Source organism: Littorina saxatilis, linkage group LG5 (genome assembly GCF_037325665.1).
Source record: "Littorina saxatilis isolate snail1 linkage group LG5, US_GU_Lsax_2.0, whole genome shotgun sequence".
Lineage (NCBI taxonomy): Eukaryota > Metazoa > Mollusca > Gastropoda > Littorinimorpha > Littorinidae > Littorina > Littorina saxatilis.
In genome coordinates this window covers 50,867,118-50,888,869 of record NC_090249.1, presented here as the reverse complement: position 1 = coordinate 50,888,869, position 21,752 = coordinate 50,867,118, and the positions used below count along the sequence as shown (strand labels likewise).

Genomic DNA, 21,752 nt, shown 5'->3' with positions numbered 1-21,752 from the left:
GAAGCACAGCGCAATCGCTACCGCGCCAAACAGGCTCGTCACTTTCACTGCCTTTTGCACTAGCGGCGGACTACGTTCAGTTTTATTCTGTGAGTTCCACAGCTTGACTAAATGTTGTATTTTCGCCTTACGCGACTTGTTTTACAGGTTAGGGCACGTTACACTCTGTCTGTATTCTTCTGTGCTCATTCTCTTCATTTTCTTTTTCGGTCAACTCTTCTGTTTAAGCTTATTATTTTTGTAACTTGTGCTGACGAAGACGATAAGTCGAAACCGGTTCTTGTTTTTACATTTAGTCAAGTTTTGACTAAATGTTTTAACATAGAGGGGGAATCGAGACGAGGGCCGTGGTGTATGTGTGTCTGTGTGTCTGTGTCTGTCTGTGTGTGCGTGTGTGTGTGTGCAGAGCGATACAGAGTAAACTACTGGACCGATCTTTATGAAATTTTACATGAGAGTTCTTGGGTATGATATCCTCAGACATTTTTTTCATTTTTTCGATAAATGTCTTTGATGACGTCATATCCGGCTTTTTGTAAAAGTTGAGGCGGCACTGTCACACCCTCACTTTTCAATCAAATTGATTGAAATTTTGGCCAAGCAATCTTAGACGAAGGCCGGACTTCGGTATTGCATTTCAGCTTGGAGGCTTAAACATTAATTAATGACTTTGGTCATTTAAAATCTGAAAATTGTAATTAAAATTATTTTTTTATAAAATGATCCAAATTTACGTTTATCTTATTCTTCATCATTTTCGGATTCCAAAAACATATAAATATGTTATATTCGGATTAAAAACAAGCTCTGAAAATTAAAAATATAAAAATTATGATTAAAATAAAATTTCTGAAATCGATTTAAAAACAATTTCATCTTATTCCTTGTCGGTTCCTGATTCCAAAAACATATAGATATGATATGTTTGAATTAAAAACACGCTCAGAAAGTTAAAACGAAGCGTACAGAAAAGCGTGCTATGCAGCACAGCGCAACCACTACCGCACTAAACAGGCTCATTAATTTCACTGCCTTTTGCACGAGCGACTTCCCTTTGTTTCATAAATGTTGTAATTTGAGCATCTGCCTCTCTTAGTTATGATTTAAATATTTACAACAACAACAACAAAACAACAACAACAAAACAACAACAAAACAACAACAACAACAACAACAACAACAAAAACAACAACCAAAAAACAAGTCGCGTAAGGCGAAAATACAACATTTAGTCAAGCTCAGTCGAACTCACAGAATGAAACAGAACGCATTGCATTTTTTTCCGCAAGACCGTACACTCGTAGCATCGTCTGTCCACCGCTCGTGGCAAAGGCAGTGAAATTAACAATCCAGAAAAGCGTGGTAGCGGTTGCGCTGAGAAGGATAGCACGCTTTTCTATATCTCTATTCTTTATAACTTTCTGAACACGTAATGTTGGATCGTTTTATAAAAAAAATAATTTTAATTACAATTTTCAGATTTTTGATGACCAAAGTCATTAATTAATTTTTAAGCCTCCAAGCTGAAATGCAATCCCAAAGTCCGGCCTTCGTCGAAGATTGCTTGGCCAAAATTTCAATCTTATTGAAAAAAGCCGGATATGACGTCATCAAAAAAACGTCGATATCATACCCAGGAACTCTCATGAAAAATGTCATAAAGATCGGTCCAGTAGTTTCCTCTGAATCGCTATACACACACACACAGACACACAGACACACACACACCACGACCCTCGTCTCGATTCCCCCTCTATGTTAAAATGTTGTTTGTTTGTTTGCTTAACGCCCAGCCGACCACGAAGGGCCATATCAGGGCGGTGCTGCAGTTTGACATTTAACGTGCGCCACACACAAGACAGAAGTCGCAGCACAAGCTTCATGTCTCACCCAGTCACATTATTCTGACACCGGACCAACCAGTCCTAGCACTAACCCCATAATGCCAGACGCCAGGCGGAGCAGCCACTAGATTGCCAATTTTAAAGTCTTAGGTATGACCCGGCCGGGGTTCGAACCCACGACCTCCCGATCACGGGGCGGACGCCTTACCACTAGGCCAACCGTGCCGGTCCCTCGATGTTAAAATATTTAGTCAAAACTTGACTAAATATAAAAAGAAGCACAAAAGAGCATATCATTCTGTATTCGTGTGAATAGAGTTGCTTTGTCGTTAACGCGTTGTGGAACCAACGGCCAAAGTCTTTTTGTTCTACTTGGTCACTTCCAACCTTGTCAAATGTGGTTGAAAACGACGTTAAACACCAAATAAAGAAAGAAGAACAATGATACGCACAACATACAAGCACAACCACAACACGCGCAACTCCCCGTGCGATATCTGATGGAGATAAAAGGACTGATTCCTCCTACCTCAGTCTCACATGCCAAGCGATCTACCCCTTCTCTCCCCAACCTCAGTGCTAATTTCTCTGTTGTTGTGATTTTGTTTGTGTGAGTTTTCGCCGTCATGTTGTGTGGTTGAGATGAATGACGCACTTGAAGCAATCCCTTAAAGGCAGATTCTATACAAGAAACACTTAACAAGGGTAAAGGGAGAAACAGAATCCGTTAGTCGCCTCTCAGTTACAACATGCTGGGGAGCATCGGGTAAATTCTTCCCCCTAACCCGCGGGGGGTGCCACCACACGTAGGCACCATACACTGATTCATTTCTGAAGAACACATTAACCCAACACATTGAAATACATAACTATAGCACGAAGAAAAGTATAGTGTAGTTAACGAAGCATCTTCAGACACCTTGACGACGCCACGCACACAGAACAATGTGTTAACGGCAGATTCGTGTGTTGTTCTCTTCTTCTTAAAATGAAGAATGTTGGATTCGCTAAGGTTCATTAGCGTATTTTCGTGTTCGTTTTTCTCATGATGTGTACCTTCCATGGTTGATTATTTTTGTAGGAGCTTATTTGTTAGTTAATTAAGTCCTTTTCTTTCAGCGGAGATGTTGTAGAATTGTATTAGTTTGTAGGCCGAGATTATTTTATTGTTTCAGTGCATGCACCGAATTGTGTCATAAGGAGCAACTGTGGCTCTCTAGAGTGAGGTAACTAAAATAGTGTTGGAATTTCTCGGCTATCACTGTGTTTGCTTAAAGCATTACACGAAGACGAGACGAAGGTCGCTGACAAAGGTCATTATGTGAGTCACAGGCACATGTAATAACAGATACTATGGGGTGTGTATCTGAAGTGGACCATAATGGTGTACAGACGTAATACGTTTACGTAAGTAAAACAATAATACATACAAAATCAACACAATAGTTATAAATATTGAAATTAAATTCTAAAAGCGGTGACCTTTCGTTTGGAATCGGGGTAACCTTGTGTTCTGTTGTAAATCAAAGACTTTTTTTTTATATAACTTTTAACTCTCATATTTCTAAATCAATTTCAACAACTAAATTGTACCATAAATAATAACGTTACTCACTAAAAAGTCGTGAGAACCCGCATAACCAAATTTAACTTTATCCTAATAATTAATGTTTTATAGAACTGGAAAATGTTGAGGAGGGTGCAAAACAATAAAAATATGTATACAAAAAAATTGTGAAGTATTTTTAAAAGAAGGGTGTCGTGGAATTTGTTTCAAACAAAAGTTTACTTTTAAATAAAAGGTTGTTCTGATTGTTTTCGTTCGTATTGAATGGTGGGGGAAGAAAAAAAAGTATAAACAAAACAAAATATCACGCACCTAACGAAGAGCAAGAAATGTTGTAAGCTTGTTAGTAATTGAATAACTGGTAAAAAAAATTGTTTTGGTGTCTACAATTTGGCTGTGTGTTCCAGATGAATGCTGCTGACAAATTAGCTTGGTGAATTACTCAACACAATTTGGTATGATGGGTAGAAGGTAATAATGAGACCATATTTTGTTTTGTTGTTTGTTTTTGTTTTGGAAATTGGGTGTTTAAATCGGTAAAATAATAATATCTAAAAAAAAACGTAGAAAAAAAACTGTATCAAATAAAAGTAAATATATAGAAGAGAGGAATTGTAGTGAGGTCCAGGAACTTAGTTTACTTCAGCAAAGGATTCCTCGACCGAGGGGTAAAATAATATCAAAGGAGATGAAAGGTGTATTCGAACATAAGGGTTCGATATATTCACTCGGGGCTGATGGGGCTTGAGTGGTTGGAATGTCGTGGTTTGACGTTATCTTTTTACACCCCCGGTATAGGGGTGTGTATAGGATTCGCTCGATGTGTTTGTTTGTTTGTTTGTTTGTTTGTTTGTTTGTGTGTTTGTGTTCGCATATAGATCTCAAGAATGAACGGACCGATCGTCACCAAACTTGGTGAACAGGTTCTATACATTCCTGAAACGGTCCTTACAAAAATTGGGACCAGTCAAACACACGGTTAGGGAGTTATTGGTGGATTAAAATTATACAAGGACTTATAGAGGGACATCTTCATGGTCAAAGGGAAATAACCATTCTCACTCAGTCACTGCCACCAACTGAGAAGGTTATTTCCCTTTGACGGGGGTGTTTTTCCTACCTCGGAGGAATTTCTTGTTTCTTTATGGTTTTCTTTAGATACACCGCGATATCGCCGTGTGTGATTTTGAGGAAGGCCATGTAATTTTCCTTTTGAATTTTCTTTTACTGATAGGTTTGAAAAATAGACAGATTAACTGCTCGAGGAATGTAGAGTTCTTGATTGGTTTATCTCTCAAATTCATGTATGGCCAATTAATGCGGAGTTCTCCCCACAGCCAACGTACAGGAAGGACTGTGATTGACTTGATCCAACTCAGTGGAGGTGAAGAGGACGTAATAGTCTCCGGGACACTTACTGACGTTACAAAGATAAATGTTTACCCGGTTATGTGTGCCACAAATTTCTAAAACCACTTGGGAGGAGGAATACATTGACCTAAGGAGGAGGCGAACATCGAGGAACAGAACAACGAGGAGGAGAAAACAGAGGACGAATTGCGGGTAGAAAGAACGGAATGGTCGACAGCAGTGATACAGGTTGTTGGAGCTAGAATGTTAGATTGAAGGGGAGATTGAAGAGCATTGGGAATGGAAGGACCACTGGGGTCATTCCAGGTGAGCGGGGGTAAAGGTCACTTCTAACCGCTGGAATAGCGATGGTAGTGAGAGTGATTATTGTTCGAAGTTTCTGATATGTGATGAACAGTGCAAGGGAGAGCAGAAGTGATAAAGCAAAGGATGCATACGAGAGAATGTGTGGAATAGACCAGTGAGAGGAGGATTCAACTGGTGGAGTATGAAGAAGAGCCTCTCCCAGGGCATCACGAAAGACAGTCTCACCTGATTTCATATGTGAGGTTATGACGTTCAAATTAGCAGCTATTTTACGATCCCGTTCCAGAAAGTTAGAAAAATTATGAGTACCAATGATGTGTAGAGGAGGAATTTCGTATGCCAGCTGAGAACTATACGCATGATCAGCCATGTCTGAAGCGACTCTGGAATCGTTAAAGAACAACTGTAAAACTGCCAAATTAATTCCAGGCCAGGTAGTGATCTTAGTGGTATCCTGACAGGATTGAACTCTGGGTGACAAACGGAACGGACCGGCCATGAGGGAACAAAAACACGGAACTGCTATGAGGCAATAGGAACAGCCCTTTTGTCGATTTACCCTCCCGTTACAAGTGAAAATAATCTCGTCAATACGAGTTAATAAAAGTTTGCCTGTGTCTAACTCTTGAACCGAGGGAACTATAACTGATTCCAAAAACTGAAACGTACAATGAAGCTGAATATCTCTCTTCAGAAACAGAGCAGTGGCACACGAAAGTTGGGTTATTAGTTGATGGGGGAATTAAGTGAGTCCCATGACAAAGAGCCATTTAAGCCGCGGAAATGTGAAAGAAAGCTGACTCGTCTGAAGAAATAGCCAAATAATCTGGAACATTCCCCAGGCGAGTAGCGTGTAGAGACGTATCATTGAAGGGAACGGGAAAGGTAAGCAAATGATAGACATCGAATCGGGTGTTATCAGCAGCCACAGGTACATCGATGGTAATACAAATTCGATCTGGGACCGAGGCATACAGTACTGTTGTAGAGTGGTAATAATAATGTGGATTCCTATGCACAACTCTGAAATTACGATGATGTTTTTGTAAACTCTTTTTGACTTGATCGAGAGCAGTCATCAACAAATCATGATCAACCAGAATGGGGGACAAGCGGCGTTCAAACAACGCGATAATGCCGAGAAGAAAGGTTTCTAGCTTACGTTCAATGTGAATGGTTTGCTGAAGTTTAACTAGGACGTTAGGAATGAGTGGGAGAATCGAACGCTGAACGGAAGCAGTGGACAAATCTACGTGCGAAAGTGCCTTAGTAAGGTTTAAAACTTCTTGATGTGACATTGAAATCGTTTCCATGAGGTTGGTCATACGGTGGTTAGCTGTCTTCATAAATGAAGTAAGTTTACCAATTATTGGCTACCTCACCGGCTGAAAGTCTTAGTTGCATGTTAAAAAGTTTATATACGTGATTGGCTACTTTCTTGAGATCGGAATTGGTGGCAACATCGAATAAAGAACTTGCAATATCTCCCACAAAAGAAAATGGTGCTCGTTTAGACCGAGTATTGGTCGGGTGAAGTCGCCGAGCGGGACCCAACATTCTGCGAGCAAGAGCAAATGTGCGTTTTACATCATCGCTAACATTTGCCGTCAGGGCATTAAAGTGGTGAAGTAGAATAGTACGAAAAGTGCAGAAGAAGTCCGTATGGTTTTGGCAGGGTCTAATAGGGATTTGTGGAAACAGTAGCGAGGGTAGTTCAATTTCGAACGTATGTCGCCAACGTTCGACGTCGTTAAGGATCCTGCCATGGTGCCGAAAGGAGGCACCAAAATGTTGTCTTGTGTGGGACTCCATGCGTTGGAATCCATGATTTGCTTCCATGGGTAGGAAAATCAGCATGAGGAGTAGGTATTGAAACATTTTTGCACTGAAACAAAAAAATACTTAACTAACTATGAATATGGATGAAAGTCGCTTGTTCATTTCAATGCTTGTTATTCTCTCAGGTGCCAGGAGAAAAGGTTCCGTACAACTCTCGCTTACTCTATTACACATGTCGTATGCATTAAGAGCGATTACTTCCCTTTGGTTATTTGATATGAATATGGTGTTTTTTCTGCTGTGTCACAGTGATGGAATGAATGAAGACTGAGGTAAATGTAACAAGTCGCGTAAGGCGAAATTACTACATTTAGTCAACCTGTGGAACTCACAGAATGAAACTGAACGTAGTCCGCCGCTAGTGCAAAAGGCAGCGAAAGTGACGAGCCTGTTTGGCGCGGTAGCGATTGCGCTGTGCTTCATAGCGGGGTAGTAGTTGCGCCTAAGAAGGATAGCACGCTTTTCTGTACCTCTCTTCGTTTCAACTTTCTGAGCGTGTTTTTAATCCAAACATATCATATCTATATGTTTTTGGAATCAGGAACCGACAAGGAATAAGATGAAATACTTTTTAAAACGATTTCGGAAATTTAATTTTGATCATAATTTTTATATTTTTAATCTTCAGAGCTTGTTTTTAATCCGAATATAACATATGTATATGTTTTGGGAATCAGAAAATGACGAAGAATAAGATGAAATTGTTTTTGGATCGTTTAATAAAATAATAATTTTAATTACAAGTTTCCGATTTTTAATGACCAAACTCACTCATTAGTTTTTAAGCCACCAAGCTGAAATGCAGTACCAAACCCCGGGATTCGTCGAAGATTGCTTTGCCAAAATTTCAATCAATTTGATTGAAAAATGAGCCTGTGTGACAGTGCCGCCTCAACTTTTACAAAAAGCCGGATATGACGTCATCAAAGGTATTTATCGAAAAAATGAAAAAAAAACGTCCGGGGATATCATACCCAGGAACTCTCATGTCAAATTTCATAAAGATCGGCCCAGTAGTTTAGTCTGAATCGCTCTACACACACACACAGACAGACACACACACACACATACACCACGACCCTCGTCTCGATTCCCCCCTCTATGTTAAAACATTTAGTCAAAACTTGACTAAATGTAAAAACATTCGTGTAACCATAACAACAACCATTGTTGAACAATGAATGTTCTGAAAAATAAAGTTGTATTATGTCCCAACGCCAATCATACAATACAGAATTTATTATATTGAATATAGGTATGGCAAATATATACGGGCATCATTCAAACACACACACAAAATATTAGCCTCATACATAAACAATTTTAAAGTGAACAACACCCATACAAAATGACCTCTTTTTGCCTTTACATATTGGCATATAAATAAGGGGATCACACACACAAAAATGTTGTACCATATCCAAAAATACATAGAGTATAGGTTATAAGTAGATTATGTACAACCACAATAAAACATACCGACTTATATCAAATGTAAAATAAAACTTTGCATATAAATCTAGTATGCACTTATGCCTTAAAAAAACACACATCTTTATTCCAGTTGTAAATTCGTATCATTATGACTCCGAGGAAGGTTACATTTACATGTAAGTGACCAGTCTGATACTGAGACTCGGTTTAGAGATGCAAACCAGTAATGTATGAAATATCGAATGTAACTAACGGTAGTCTGATCCGGGTGATCGTTATCAATGTAAGAACTTGAAATTATGGTATCATGTGTCATGTCATGATTGCTAAAACAAGAAAATATCAGCCGTTGAATAAGGCGTATTTGCGAGAAAAACAACAACCTTAACTAGACTTTTCGTCCATAAATAATTTCACTTCTTAATTTTACCAGGAAACAACATTTCAGTCATGAGTATATGTCGAGGGGGAAATATGTACACAGGCGAAAGATGAAATCGTGACACCGGCCCGTGCTGTATATAATCTGCTTTAATGCTCTCTCTGTACCAATTTGAATCATCTTTTTACATTTAGTCAAGTTTTGACTAAATGTTTTAACGTAGAGGTGGGAATCGAGACGAGGGTCGTGGTGTATGTGTGTATGTGTGTGTGTGTAGAGCGATTCAGAGAAAACTACTGGACCGATCTTCATGAAACTTGACATGAGAGATCCTAAGTATGGTATCTCCAGAAGTATTTTTGATAAATGTCTTTGATGACGTCATATCCGGCTTTTCGTGAAAGTTGAGGCGGCACTGTCACGCTCTCATTTTTCAACCAAATTGGTTGAAATTTTGGTCAAGTAATCTTCGACGAACCCCGGACTTTGGTATTGCATTTCAGCTTGGAGGCTTAAAATTTAAATTAATGAGTTTGCTCATTAAAGTTGTCATTAAAATCAATTTTTCGCAGATGTAAAATTGATTGCATCGTATTCTTCATCACATTCTGAATCTAAAAATATATACATATGTCATGTTTACTCTTAATATGTGATCACAATTAACGAAAATAGAGAGACCGGTACGGTTGGCCTAGTGGTAAGGCGTCCGCCCCGTGATCGGGAGGTCGTGGGTTCGAACCCCGGCCGGGTCATACCTAAGACTTTAAAATTGACAGTCTAGTGGCTACTCCGCCTGGCGTCTGGCATTTTGGGGTTAGTGCTAGGACTGATTGGTCCGGTGTCAGAATAATCATGTGACTGGGTGAGACACTGATGAAGCCTGTGCTGCGACTTCTGTCTTGTGTGTGGCGCACGTTATCAGCACCGCCCTGATATGGCCCTTCGTGGTCGGCTGGGCGTTAAACAAACAAACTAAAATAGATCAATTAGTCTTACGATTAAAATTTAAGAAATCGATCCAAACATGATTTCATCTTATTCTTTATCATTTCCTGATTCCAAAAACATATAGATATGATAGGTTGTATTCAAAACAAGCTCAGAAAGTTAACAAGAATACAGAAAAGCGCGCTTTCCTGCTTAGCACAATACGCTAATCTGGCGTGTCAATATCACTACGTTTTGCACGTGGGAGGTGAGCGATTTCCTTCAGTTCACGGATTGACGAAGCTGAACTGTCTTGGTGAAAAAATACAGCGGTGCGTTCAGTTTCGACAGCTTGACTAAAATGTAGTAATTTCGCCTTACGCGACTTGTTTAACCTTTGGTTGCTCTGACATTTTATCCCTTTTTATAAAGAATTTCTTTGGAAAATAAACTTATTCTTTTAGTAAAATCCCATACCCCCAAGGCTTTTGGAAACACTGGGTGTAAACCCAAACCAACAAAAATTATATTGCGTAGCAAAAGAATAGAAACTTTATTAAAAAAAAAAATTAAAAAAAATAAACCTCAGTTACCGTCGAGCTTGAGCGCGGATGACCTGAGAGAGTCAACCGGCAACCGACTGAGCCATCGCGGAATCTGAGATGAAAACGGAAACTGGCAGCGTCGTCTCCCTTGTTTTCCAAACCGAGGTTCTCGCCGGTCAGCAGTGCATGCAGAAATTCATCCAGTGATTTCATTGTCAACCTTAGATCACAATGGGAGTCGACGTAGAAACGATAAAGGACGGGGATGGAGGTATGCGAGTGGAACGTTTTTGTAGCTTAGTGACCGCTTTTGCCTCCAACAGTTCTCCACGTGGTTCTTTTGCCAAGAACCTGTCGTCTGCTGGTACTTCCTGAAGAGTCCACACGGACCACAGTCCACAGATCAGTAACTAGTACATAATTATAACATAAACAGTTGACAGTTCTTTAGGAACCCGTTTATTGATACCCTGGTACCCTTTTGTGTTGTGTTTTCACCTCTGAAAAGGACACAGGGCAAGTCGAAATTGTGACCGAACAGTTTAATTTTAGACAAGTTATGATGCCCTGTTGCATGGTGGCCTTGGTCACAAAGACCGTGACACTGACAGTCATTTTAAAGGTCCTGTCCTCAGTGAAATTTGATCATGCTAAAAATATACAGACGAAAATGTATGGATGGGAAAACAGATTTTAATTGTGTTTTTTTCAATATCATCTGCAAACAGAATTACAGTCTGGCCGATAGCTAAATGCACAAATAGCTGTTCAAAAGTTCTGTTGCATCTTCAAAGACATGACCAGAGTATGTTTTTCCCTCCGCATCAAGTTACACTTTTTGTGCTCTTCCGTTCCATTTGACAGGCAAATATATATATTGATTGAACATTAGATTTCCTTACTTTACTTTTAGACGGCTGGCTGAGGTTGACTACAATTATAAAGAGTGCATGTTTGTGTGTATTCAATTGTAAAAATTTTTAAATCCTAATCTAACTGAAATAAATCAATATATATGTATTACATTTTATCCTAGCGAAGCTGGAGGTATCCCACGAACACATACTGAGATCGACTTGAGAAATTTTCTTCCCAACAATACATGATAAAGAAGGATCCTTTGTTGCCAAACTGTAGCTACAGTTGGGGACAGAAGTTCACCAAACTTTGGGAACATACTAACTTAAATACGGTGGTGGTTCTGTACGGATTCGATTTTTGATCAAACGCCCCCCACGGCCGCTTTAGGCGGGTAGAAATTCTGTAGTTACCAAGTGGATGGATTAAGCTCGCGCAAGAAGATGACGTAAAGAGGCTTTTACGTCAATGCATCATGACGTCATCCCCTCTCTGCGGTCTTTCTCTCGCATGCGCGGTGTGTGTGCATTTTGTGTGCACATGTGTCGAGTGTGTGTTTGGTGTATGTGTGTGTGTGAGAAAGAGAGAGGGAAAACGTGTGGGGGTGCGTGCATGCGAGTGTGTACTGTATGTGTGTGTAAGAGAGAGAGAGAGACAGAGACGGCGCACACACCGTTCCGTACAAACAGTCTGAATGCTAAATTTGGAACATTAGGATAGTTTTCTTGAATTGGGACACTTAACTTGAACATTACCAGCAACTGAGTCTTAAAACTTGTTTTACAGTGATTGTTGGTGTCCAACCTAAGGAATGCCTTCTAGATTTGTAACGGAAGAGATTTAAGAGCATTACTATTATTAGCAGTATACTATGGACTCTCACTCAGCAATAGACCAAAGTGACATATTTCTGTGTTAATGCTGTGAACGGGGATGTATGCATGGTTTTAAAAAACAAGGTTGACATTACATGTATTGTTTGAATGCTGCAGGTGCCAGCCCGAAGAAAGGCTGCACAGTAACGGTCCACTACACAGGTTTGTTGAATTAAGTTTGACATCTGTTTTCGTATCCTTGTAAACTAATACATGTACGTACATCACTACATGTACTAATGTAGTTAGGCCACACACAAAAAAAGTCTGTTTACGGTATCCCGACCGACCCTATTTTTTCGCGCGACCCTAGACTTTTTTTTGGCATTTGGGAAGAAAAAAATATAATAAAAAAATAAATAAAAATTAAAAAAAGTCTGTTTTTTGGCAAGATAACTTAGTTAAAAAATATGGTTTTTTGGAGAGAGAAAAAATCCTGACCTACCGACCCTATTTTTTGGGCCTATGTTACCGTAAACAGACTAATTTTTTTTGTTGGCCTTAGCTATAAAAAAAAAATCCCCAACAAGGGTTGTTTCCCTATGTGCACGTCCATGATACTGGGTAACAGTTATGGGACTTGAGTACTTTGACAAAAAGTGTCAATAATCAAACTTAAACAGGCTTGTCCACATACAAAAGACTTGTTTTTAATCAGATATTCCAAAAGTTCTCGAGCATCTATTTCATCACAACACCAGGGATGTCGTTAGGCGTCGGACATCGGACATATAACGATGAAAATCCCCAAATGTCCGATTCACATGGCCGCATGTCGGTCAGATGTCCTATCGTTTTAGCCTGAGCGTGGTCATTGTCCGATATGTACTCCATTCCTTCGGACAGCGCGATATTTCTTAATTTTCATTTCAAGATACAAATCTTCTAAAAGACCGAACGCTCTCGTGTTCAGCTGACACTGAAATTGCCAGTGCCGCGTGCGGATCTTTTCTTTTGTCGGGAATTCCCGAACCGTTTGCGGTATGCGCCGTTTGGGTATAACCGTCTCGGTGCAGCGCACTGATCTAAAAATAGTGGATTATTTTTAGATCAGTGCATGCTACAGGAGTACGGGAGACCACTCCAACTGACTAAATTTGTCGTCTGCTTTTGTTTTCGATACGAGACGAAGCACTGAATTATGCCGCTGAAAAAACCCTAAAGCCTGCAAAAGATCAGCATTAGATCAAACCGATCATTTTGTTTTTCAACTTTCTGTTTTGATCAGCATTAGATCAAACCAAATCATGCAGTTTGTAATCAAAGTAAGAGCGCGCTCTGAAGTTGTTCATGTTAGTTTCTTTTTTGTGGTTTCTTTGAAACTAAACAAATACAACATTATACGCACACTGTGTTGATATATTTACTATATTATGTATGTGTTCTACAGTGCGTGTGTGTGTGGGCGCATGACTTTGGAACAATTCCATGGAATGTGTTATAAGCTGTTTGGCGCAAATTCATAATGTCCTATTACACTTTCTGAAAGCGGTCAAATGTCCTATTGATGCTGAAGAACTCAGGACATTTGTCCAATAGGTATGAATTTGTAGCAACATCCCTGCAACACATTGACAATTGGGTGGGGTCGACTGCGTGAAGTCAGTTAGTGTGCCTTGCGTACATTACAGAAGAAAACGAAATCAAGTGAGATTGGAAAATCGTCTGCGTTTATCGCCGATAATTGATATTTTTGAAAGATCTATTGCTCAATTAATTAAGTTATAATCCAGCATACAAAATAATGTTGCTGTTAAGTGTGCGCGTTAGTACCTTAGACAATTCATTCTCCCTGAAGCGTTTATGAAAACCAAAGTAACTTACGACAAGGCGTTTTTTCAATTCCATCTAAATCTGAAATAACTAAGTGTTATATTATTTTCTGTGTTTTTATTAGAAAAATGTGTCCTAACCTAAAATCATGTGCCCCAACAAATGATCTTTGGTGTTTCTAACAAAAACACCAGTGCATAGATTAGATTTAGAAGTGAGAAGCTTTGTTCATGTCCCACTTTCAAACGCCATTTTGAGGCCATGCTTCGAAAAACAAAAATTTTAAAAATTCACATACACAACTTTTTTTTGCAAAATTGTTTTATTTCATGAGACAAAGTTGTCATACATGACATGAAACCATCAACTGAGTCCATGGCTTTGTGAGAGCAAGTTTATAGACCAGCAAAGATAGGCACTCACTGATTTTGTAACTGTTACCCCGTATCACGGACGTGCACCTATAGAATTCTTCTTTCCTTTATGACCGCCTGTCTATAACTGTATAAAGACCACTAATGGGCAATCCCTTGGATGGTCGTTATAGACAGGCTTCACAGTGTAACTACTGTTTTCTGTTTGTTTGCTGCATGGATAAAGCTGAAATATACACACAATGAAGATTTGAAAAATGTACTAGTTTGGTCATACATTTAAGCAAAAGAGTTGTATAGTGCCTTTATGTATAATGCCTTAATGTATAATGCCTTATCTAATATGACTTTGCTTTATCTTCTTCAGGCACGTTGAAAGACAATGGAAAGAAATTTGATTCCTCCAGAGATCGAGGGAAGCCTTTCCAGTTCAAGCTTGGAGTGGGACAAGTTATTAAAGGTATATGCTGGGCACTTTTATACATGTATGCATCATCAAATTAAAAAGAAAACAGAACAGAAACCAGTTTAGGTATATTCTTCATCAATATTTTGTCAGTCTATCAAATCAAATTTTATTTTATGAGGGTTGTGGCATAAGCAATACAAACTAGCTTTTTTTTCAACCAGCCCTTGCCCAGAGAGGGACATCTCTAATGCATCATCATCATGTAGAAATCCCAAACACATAGACAGCTAATACGGTATTCCAAAATCAAGGTGAGTTTATAGAATGTTTGCTTGTAGACAAAAAGAAAACATTCACAAGGGTGGACATGCAAATAATACTGATACAATCAAGAGATGGAAAACTTTGCTTGTTAAGGTGATTTATCCATATTAAGAGGGCAATTAAGATATGATTGATTGAGTTATTTTGATTGTCTTACAGTTTTTTTTGTATGTCTGTCCGTGCATGTTTCGGTTTGTCTGCAATTGAACATTCCATAAACTTACCTTTCTTGTTTATTTATATGGCTGGGTTCTAGATTAGACAGAGCAAGGTGGATTGGGATGGTGGTTAAAACACCTGCCTGTTATGTATGTCGACGTGTATCAATCACCATTTGGGTTATTTGCCAATGTCAAGTTTCTGCAGGGATGTTCCTATCCACAAATACTACTCAGGGTTGGGGAAAGCAATAAGGCCAACAACAACAAAAGGTGTATGTTTCTGGTCACCCGACCCTACCTAGTTTTTTCCCGCCGACCCTAGACTTTTTTTTATTGCATTTGTAAATAAAAAAAGCAGAAAAAAAAGCGTCAAAATGAAAGTAACAGGCGGCAGACGACACAAGGGGGATAACCCCGCATCCCTTTTGTCTCATTTGTTTTGTAATGTGTTGTCTTTCTCTTTGTATAGTAGGTGCAGTCTCTTTGCGTCACTGTATAGTTATTTTCTACCCTGACCCCAAAAAAATAAAAAAATATCTACCTACCTACCCTATTTTTTGTAGCCATGTTACCAGAAACATACAACTTTTTTTTGGGCCTAACCATGAGAGAGAGGGTATAGTCTACCCACAAAAGTTTGCCTTGCCTTTATTAAAGAAGGTAGGATCTCTAATGTATAACTCACTGACACTTTTCTTATTTATTAACCTCAGAAAAGTGTTGTGGAAATGCGGACATTAGTACATCGCCTGTGTACCTTTTGTGTGTATATTCTTATCGTGTCTCAACAAAATTTGTTTTTGATTCCAGGTTGGGATGAGGGTGTTTCACAGGTGAGAATCACTTTTGCGCACATGTACTATTGTAAAAATAAAGACCATTAGTCTTCAAGATATAATGGGAAAGAAGAGTCACAAATACAATTAAACCCGTCTATAACAACCACCCAAGGAAGTGAACAAAACTGATCTGGTCGCTATAGAAGGGGGATTTGTCTAGAAATAAACCTGTTGTGGATGTCTAGAAATAAACCTGTTGTGGATGTCTAGAAATAAACCTGTTGTGGATGTCTAGAAATAAACCTGTTGTGGATGTCTAGAAATAAACCTGTTGTGGATGTCTAGAAATAAACCTGTTGTGGATGTCTAGAAATAAACCTGTTGTGGATGTCTAGAAATAAACCTGTTGTGGATGTCTAGAAATAAACCTGTTGTGGATGTCTAGAAATAAACCTGTTGTGGATCCTTCGGGGTGGTCTTTGTGGGAAGGTGGTTGTTATGTAAAGGCAGGTTTTCACTGTAGATCACTACCACTGAGTTGAGGCTAATAGTCATTTTATACTAATATGGGTCACTTGACACCATAAGCCAAATTCTGATGGGACATGGGCGAAGTGCCCAGGAAGATGGGGGGGGGGGGGGGCGTGTGGAGTGACACTGGCATGCCTCAAAGAAGCTAAATGGTACAATCTGGTGCCATCTAAGCTGTCCAATTTTCACTGCATCTTGTTGCCAAAGTGTCTGTATGTGTACTGATGTCAGAGACTAGGATTGTGCAGTGGAACATAATCTCGATGTGTCCTTTGACTTGCTGAAAGACATTTTTAGATTTTATGCGCGCTAATAGAGTGAACCCAACATTACTATCAGTTGTAGTTTGTACTGATCCTTTGTTACAACATTTTTGTTCCGTTAGGAGTAAGTTTGTGAGAACTTAATTGACACTTCCCCTGAGGTACAAATTGAAGTGGTACAACAGTTACTTAATTTTAGTGCACTGTCAATTTGCCCCAAGCTTTGAGTCCCAACAAAAATGACTCATCAGTTTGATGATAATTGGTGTTTGAAGTACCGAAGCCCATGAAGATTTTTAACTTTTTGAACATTCACTACCTTGCAGTATAATTTTCTGTATTGCAGCTAAAAAATTATGATGATAAATAATCTTCAATGAAGAATGAATGGAAGAGCTGTCTCCCCTTCCTGTCTTCAGTATGAGTCAAGCATTACCAAATTGTCTTTTCTGCTTTTAAAAATTTTTTTTTATCCAAGTACCGTTGTTTTTATTCAGGAACAGTTTTTTCTGAAAAGAGCATGTTACTCATTGACAATTTAAAATAAAAGATTTGATGGTTACTCGTAGCTATTTCTTGTGAAACATACCTGATTAGTAATTACATTTAGTCAAGTTTTGACTAAATGTTTTAACACAGAGGGGGAATCGAGACGAGGGTCGTGGTGTATGTGTGTATGTGTGTGTGTGTGTAGAGCGATTCAGAGTAAACTACTGGACCGATTTTTATGAAATTTTACATGAGAGTTCCTGGGTATGATATCCCCAGACGTTTTTTCATTTTTTCGATGAATGTCTTTGATGACGTCATATCCGGCTTTTTGTAAAAGTTGAGGCGGCACTGTCACACCCTCATTTTTCAATCAAATTGATTGACATTTTTGTAAAGCAATCTTCGACGAAGGCCGGACTTTGGTATTGCATTTCAGCTTGGAGGCTTAAAAATGAATTAATGACTTTGGTCATTAAAAATCTGAATTGTAATTAAATTATTTTTTTTATAAAACGATCCAAAATTACGTTCATGTTATTCTTCATCATGTTCTGATTCCAAAAACATATAAATATGTTATATTCGGATTAAAAACAAGCTCTGAAAATTAAAAATATAAAAATTATGATTAAAATTAAATTTCCGAAATCGATTTAAAAACAATTTCATCTTATTCCTTGTCGGTTCCTGATTCCCAAAACATATAGATATATGTTTGGATTAAAAACATGCTCAGAAAGTTAAAACGAAAAGAGTACAGAAAAGCGTGCTGTGCAACCACTACCGCGCCAAACAGGCTCGTCAATTGCACTGCCTTTTGCACGAGCGGCGGACTACGGTCATTGTGAAAAAAAAGCAGTGCGTTCAGTTTCATTCTGTGAGTTCCACAGCTTGACTAAATGTAGTAATTTCGCCTTACGCGACTTGTTTTTCTTCTTGTTGCTTGACCGTTGTTCATATTCTAAACACCTATCTTTTACTTTTTATTTATACAGGAAGAGGGATTTTAACAAAATAGATGCAAATGAAGAACTTCACAGTCGGAAGGTGTCTGTCCACCTAACTTGGGTACACAGAATTTAGATTTTGAGACATTTTAAATACCGGTAGCTGTTTATTTTTATTTTCAGTTTCATGTCTGTTTGCTTTTTTTAATTTTTTTTTTAAGTTGTATATCTTTTTGCTTTGTTTGTGTGGCAAGAGTTTGAAACTAGAAGAGCATTAGAGTTTGTTGGATACAGCATGGCATTCCAATTGAGTATTACATGTACTGTATTTCAGAACTTTCTTTTAAATGAAATGTGCCTTTTTGTTTTAACAGTTCTCTATCAAAATAGTTTAGGTGTTAATGTTTGGCCGTTTTTGTTCCTTACAGTTCGAGAGGTTAATTTTGTGGCTAGCTCTGCATGATGGGAGTATTTACACTGGCTCTTTATACTTCTGACTCTTCGAAATAACAATATGGAAATTTGTTTGAGGCGCATGCATTCCTTCCCGGCATACTCCGTTCCGTGTGAGCAGAGTTGTTTGCTGTCACAGATGTGGTCAGGCTACAAGGGATAAGACCATCCCTCCACTCTGTCACATACCAACAATTAACAGTCAGGGTGATCTCTATGCACAGTTCTATTATTGAATTAATGATGTAATTTCCACTAATGGCTTTTTTAACAAATTAATACATAAAACAATTCCAAGTCACCATAGCAAACACTCAGGGTGTTGATTTTTGGTGTGTGACCAAGTGGAGGGATGATCTTATCCTATGTAAAAGCCTGGCTAGATCTGAGACAGTGAGCAGAAAAGTCACATTTTAAAATGTTCAAAAACAAATCAAATCAAATGAACTTTATTTCTCAAATCTGAGAAATTACACTGGTGATGATGTTGAGAATGCTTTGGGACGCAGGAGCTAGATCAGGCTGGAAAGCGTTCACTAATTGCATTTTGCACATTTTGAGTCACCATGCCTTGCTTAATGATGTGGTCAGTGATGCATCAGATCTAAGCATCATTTTTAGATCTGATGCGTTAGTCCCATCCTTGGCCGCCCGACCCTTGGCTTGTTTTGACATGTGGGAGGTGATGGTAGGAAAGTTGATGATGAGAACCAAGTGACCTGTATGGTCCTGTGAGTCTGGGAACAACACTGCTCAATGTATTCTGAGCCTTGTGTATTGTATCATGGTACATTGTATTAGTACAAAAACCAAAAAACAAACCCAGTAATAAGCAGGCTACATGTACCTTAAATCAGTTGTTGCTCTGAAGTGAGAGGAAAATTGTCTGCTGTTTTGATTGCCATAAATGACCCAGAAATTACTTCTGCTCTGCTCGAATGTTTTTCAGCCACCAGAGAAGACAAAGACACAACATTTGTAATGTGTTTTTTGTTGCGCAGATGACAAAGGGAGAACGAGCCAAGCTGACAATCTCACCTGATTTTGCTTATGGGGCCAAAGGCGTGTCCGGCGTATATCCTTTGTTTGGTCTTGAACTGCACTTCTGGTGGGAAAGGGTCTTTGTAGGGTAATGAAACTTAAATGAGACAGTCATTTATGATTTCAGTTGGAATGGGGTGGGGGAGGGAGGGAGGGTAGTAGATATGAGCAATATCTTTGATACTGTTTTCTTAGTTTGAACTGAAGTATGATTTTTAACGTCAGAAACAGTCAAGTTATATATTTTTGGAATAAAAAAAATGACAGGGATTACAGGAAATGAATATCAATTAAATGAGTCTTGTTTTAAAACTAAAGAAATGCTAATTCACTGCCTGTGTCAGATGTTTAACTTGACTTCAAAATGTTTTTGTTTGCACTGAGGTTAATGGCAGATTTATGCTACCAACAAGCAGAGCTTTCTGTGAATTTGCGGGCAAACCCATTTAAGCTGCGTTGCCGTTAGTTCTGTTTTTCCTTAACATGCTCACTATTCCACCCAACGCTACCCTTGTCTTTGATGTGGAGTTGATAGACTTCAAATAAAATGGGACCACAACCAAGATTGTCACTGAAGGACCAACATCAGATGGAACTACAAGTGAAGTGACTTCGTATGGACCCGTTTTTCCTAGATGGAATACCAAAACTTTTAGAGTAAGATAGTGTTCACAAGATATTGTACAGATTTTTAACTTTTCGAACATTCAATGTCTTGCAATAATGCAGCTAAAAATTGATGATGATAAATAATCTTTAATGAAGAATGAATGGAAGAGCCTGTCTTCAGTATGAGTCAGGCATTGCCAAATTGTCTTTTCTGCTTTGTACCTTTTTTCCATTCAGGAATAGCTTTTCCTAAAAGTAAGAGTACGTTACTCATTCGACAATTTGAAAAACAAATTTGATGGTTACTCATAGCTGTTCCTTGTCAAACTTACCTGATAAGTTTTTGTTATGGTCAAACCACCCCCCGCGGGTTAGGGGGAAGAATTTACCCGATGCTCCCCAGCATGTCGTATGAGGCGACTAACGGATTCTGTTTCTCCTTTTACCCTTGTTAAGTGTTTCTTGTATAGAATATAGTCAATGTTTGTAAAGATTTTAGTCAAGCAGTATGTAAGAAATGTTAAGTCCTTTGTACTGGAAACTTGCATTCTCCCAGTAAGGTCATATATTGTACTACGTTGCAAGCCCCTGGAGCAATTTTTTGATTAGTGCTTTTGTGAACAAGAAACAATTAACAAGTGGCTCTATCCCATCCCCCTTTCCCCGTCGCGATATAACCTTGAACGGTTGAAAACGACGTTAAACACCAAATAAAGGAAAGAAAGGAATGGTCAAACCTTGCAGTGACTGTCATGATTAAGAGTACAGTTAGACTTGAAAGATGAAGCTTGTATAGTTCTCTCAGGGCGTCCCAGTAAAATCACAAGCAGACATGTTTTTTGTCTTTTTTTTTTAAATTTCAAATTACATTTTGCCCTGATTTGTCAAATTTTTAATGAAGCGCCAAGATGGAACAATTCTAAACTGTACAAATAATGACAACCCTTGCAGCATTCCTCATTGTTCTATAAAGTTGATAATGATAGCAAGGGTTCTTTGTGTCTGCATTTACAGAGAAGGGTCGTTAGCAGTAGATATCATTGTTCATTTGCTGTGCGCATCATACACGTCATTAAAACTCCTTGAACTCCTTCTCTGCCTAGTGAATTTGTTGATTTGTGCCTGTAATGGTGTTCTTTGTTGATGTGTGCTGTAATGGTGTTCTTTGTTGATGTGTGCTGTAATGGTGCTCTTTTTTTATGTGTGCTGTAACGGCGTTCTTTGTTAATGTGTGCTGTAACAGTGTTCTTTGTTGATTTGTGTCTGTAATGGTGTTCTTTGTTGATGTGTGCTGTAATGGTGTTCTTTGTTGATTTGTGCCTGTAATGGCGTTCTTTGTTGATTTGTGTGTGTAATGGTGTTCTTTGTTGATTTGTGCCTGTAATGGTGTTCTTTGTTGATGTGTGCTGTAACGGTGTTCTTTGTTGATTTGTGTCTGTAATGTTCTTTGTTGATGTGTGCTGTAACGGTGTTTGTTGATTTGTGCCTGTAATGGTGTTCTTTGTTGATGTGTGCTGTAACGACGTTCTTTGTTAATGTGTGCTGTAACGGTGTTTGTTGATTTGTGTCTGTAATGGTGTTCTTTGTTGATGTGTGCTGTAACGGTGTTCTTTGTTGATGTGTGCTGTAATGGTGTTCTTTGTTG

At 38.7% G+C, this 21,752-nt stretch overlaps 2 protein-coding genes across 2 annotated transcripts; one reads left to right on the top strand and one right to left on the bottom strand.

The window, feature by feature from the left end:
• Positions 1–5,079: 5,079 nt before the first annotated feature.
• Positions 5,080–6,645, bottom strand: LOC138967788 (uncharacterized). Its single transcript, XM_070340444.1, has 4 exons — positions 6,471–6,645; positions 5,922–6,067; positions 5,504–5,632; positions 5,080–5,118 (listed from the first exon to the last, which is right to left on the bottom strand). The coding sequence occupies exons 1-4, from the start codon at positions 6,643–6,645 to the stop codon at positions 5,080–5,082; spliced, it is 489 nt and encodes a 162-aa protein (XP_070196545.1).
• A 3,695-nt stretch (positions 6,646–10,340) lies between these two features.
• Positions 10,341–21,200, top strand: LOC138967390 (peptidyl-prolyl cis-trans isomerase FKBP1A-like). Its single transcript, XM_070339935.1, has 6 exons — positions 10,341–10,489; positions 12,069–12,113; positions 14,466–14,558; positions 15,803–15,825; positions 19,459–19,532; positions 19,990–21,200. The coding sequence occupies exons 1-6, from the start codon at positions 10,450–10,452 to the stop codon at positions 20,042–20,044; spliced, it is 330 nt and encodes a 109-aa protein (XP_070196036.1). The 5' UTR covers positions 10,341–10,449; the 3' UTR covers positions 20,045–21,200.
• The last annotated feature ends 552 nt before the right edge of the window (positions 21,201–21,752 follow it).

Excerpts from the sequence above, each read along its gene's own strand:
- LOC138967788 (XM_070340444.1), bottom strand. The coding sequence starts at position 6,645 with ATGTTGGGTCCCGCTCGGCGACTTCACCCGACCAATACTCGGTCTAAA. Across the intron at positions 5,633-5,921 it reads ACGCTACTCGCCTGGGGAAT|GGCTGTTCCTATTGCCTCAT; the intron begins GTTCCAGATTAT and ends AATCGACAAAAG. Across the intron at positions 5,119-5,503 it reads CCTGGCCTGGAATTAATTTG|CGGTTAGAAGTGACCTTTAC; the intron begins GCAGTTTTACAG and ends TCGCTATTCCAG.
- LOC138967390 (XM_070339935.1), top strand. The coding sequence starts at position 10,450 with ATGGGAGTCGACGTAGAAACGATAAAGGACGGGGATGGAG. Across the intron at positions 15,826-19,458 it reads GGGATGAGGGTGTTTCACAG|ATGACAAAGGGAGAACGAGC; the intron begins GTGAGAATCACT and ends TTTGTTGCGCAG. Across the intron at positions 19,533-19,989 it reads GCCAAAGGCGTGTCCGGCGT|TATTCCACCCAACGCTACCC; the intron begins ATATCCTTTGTT and ends TAACATGCTCAC.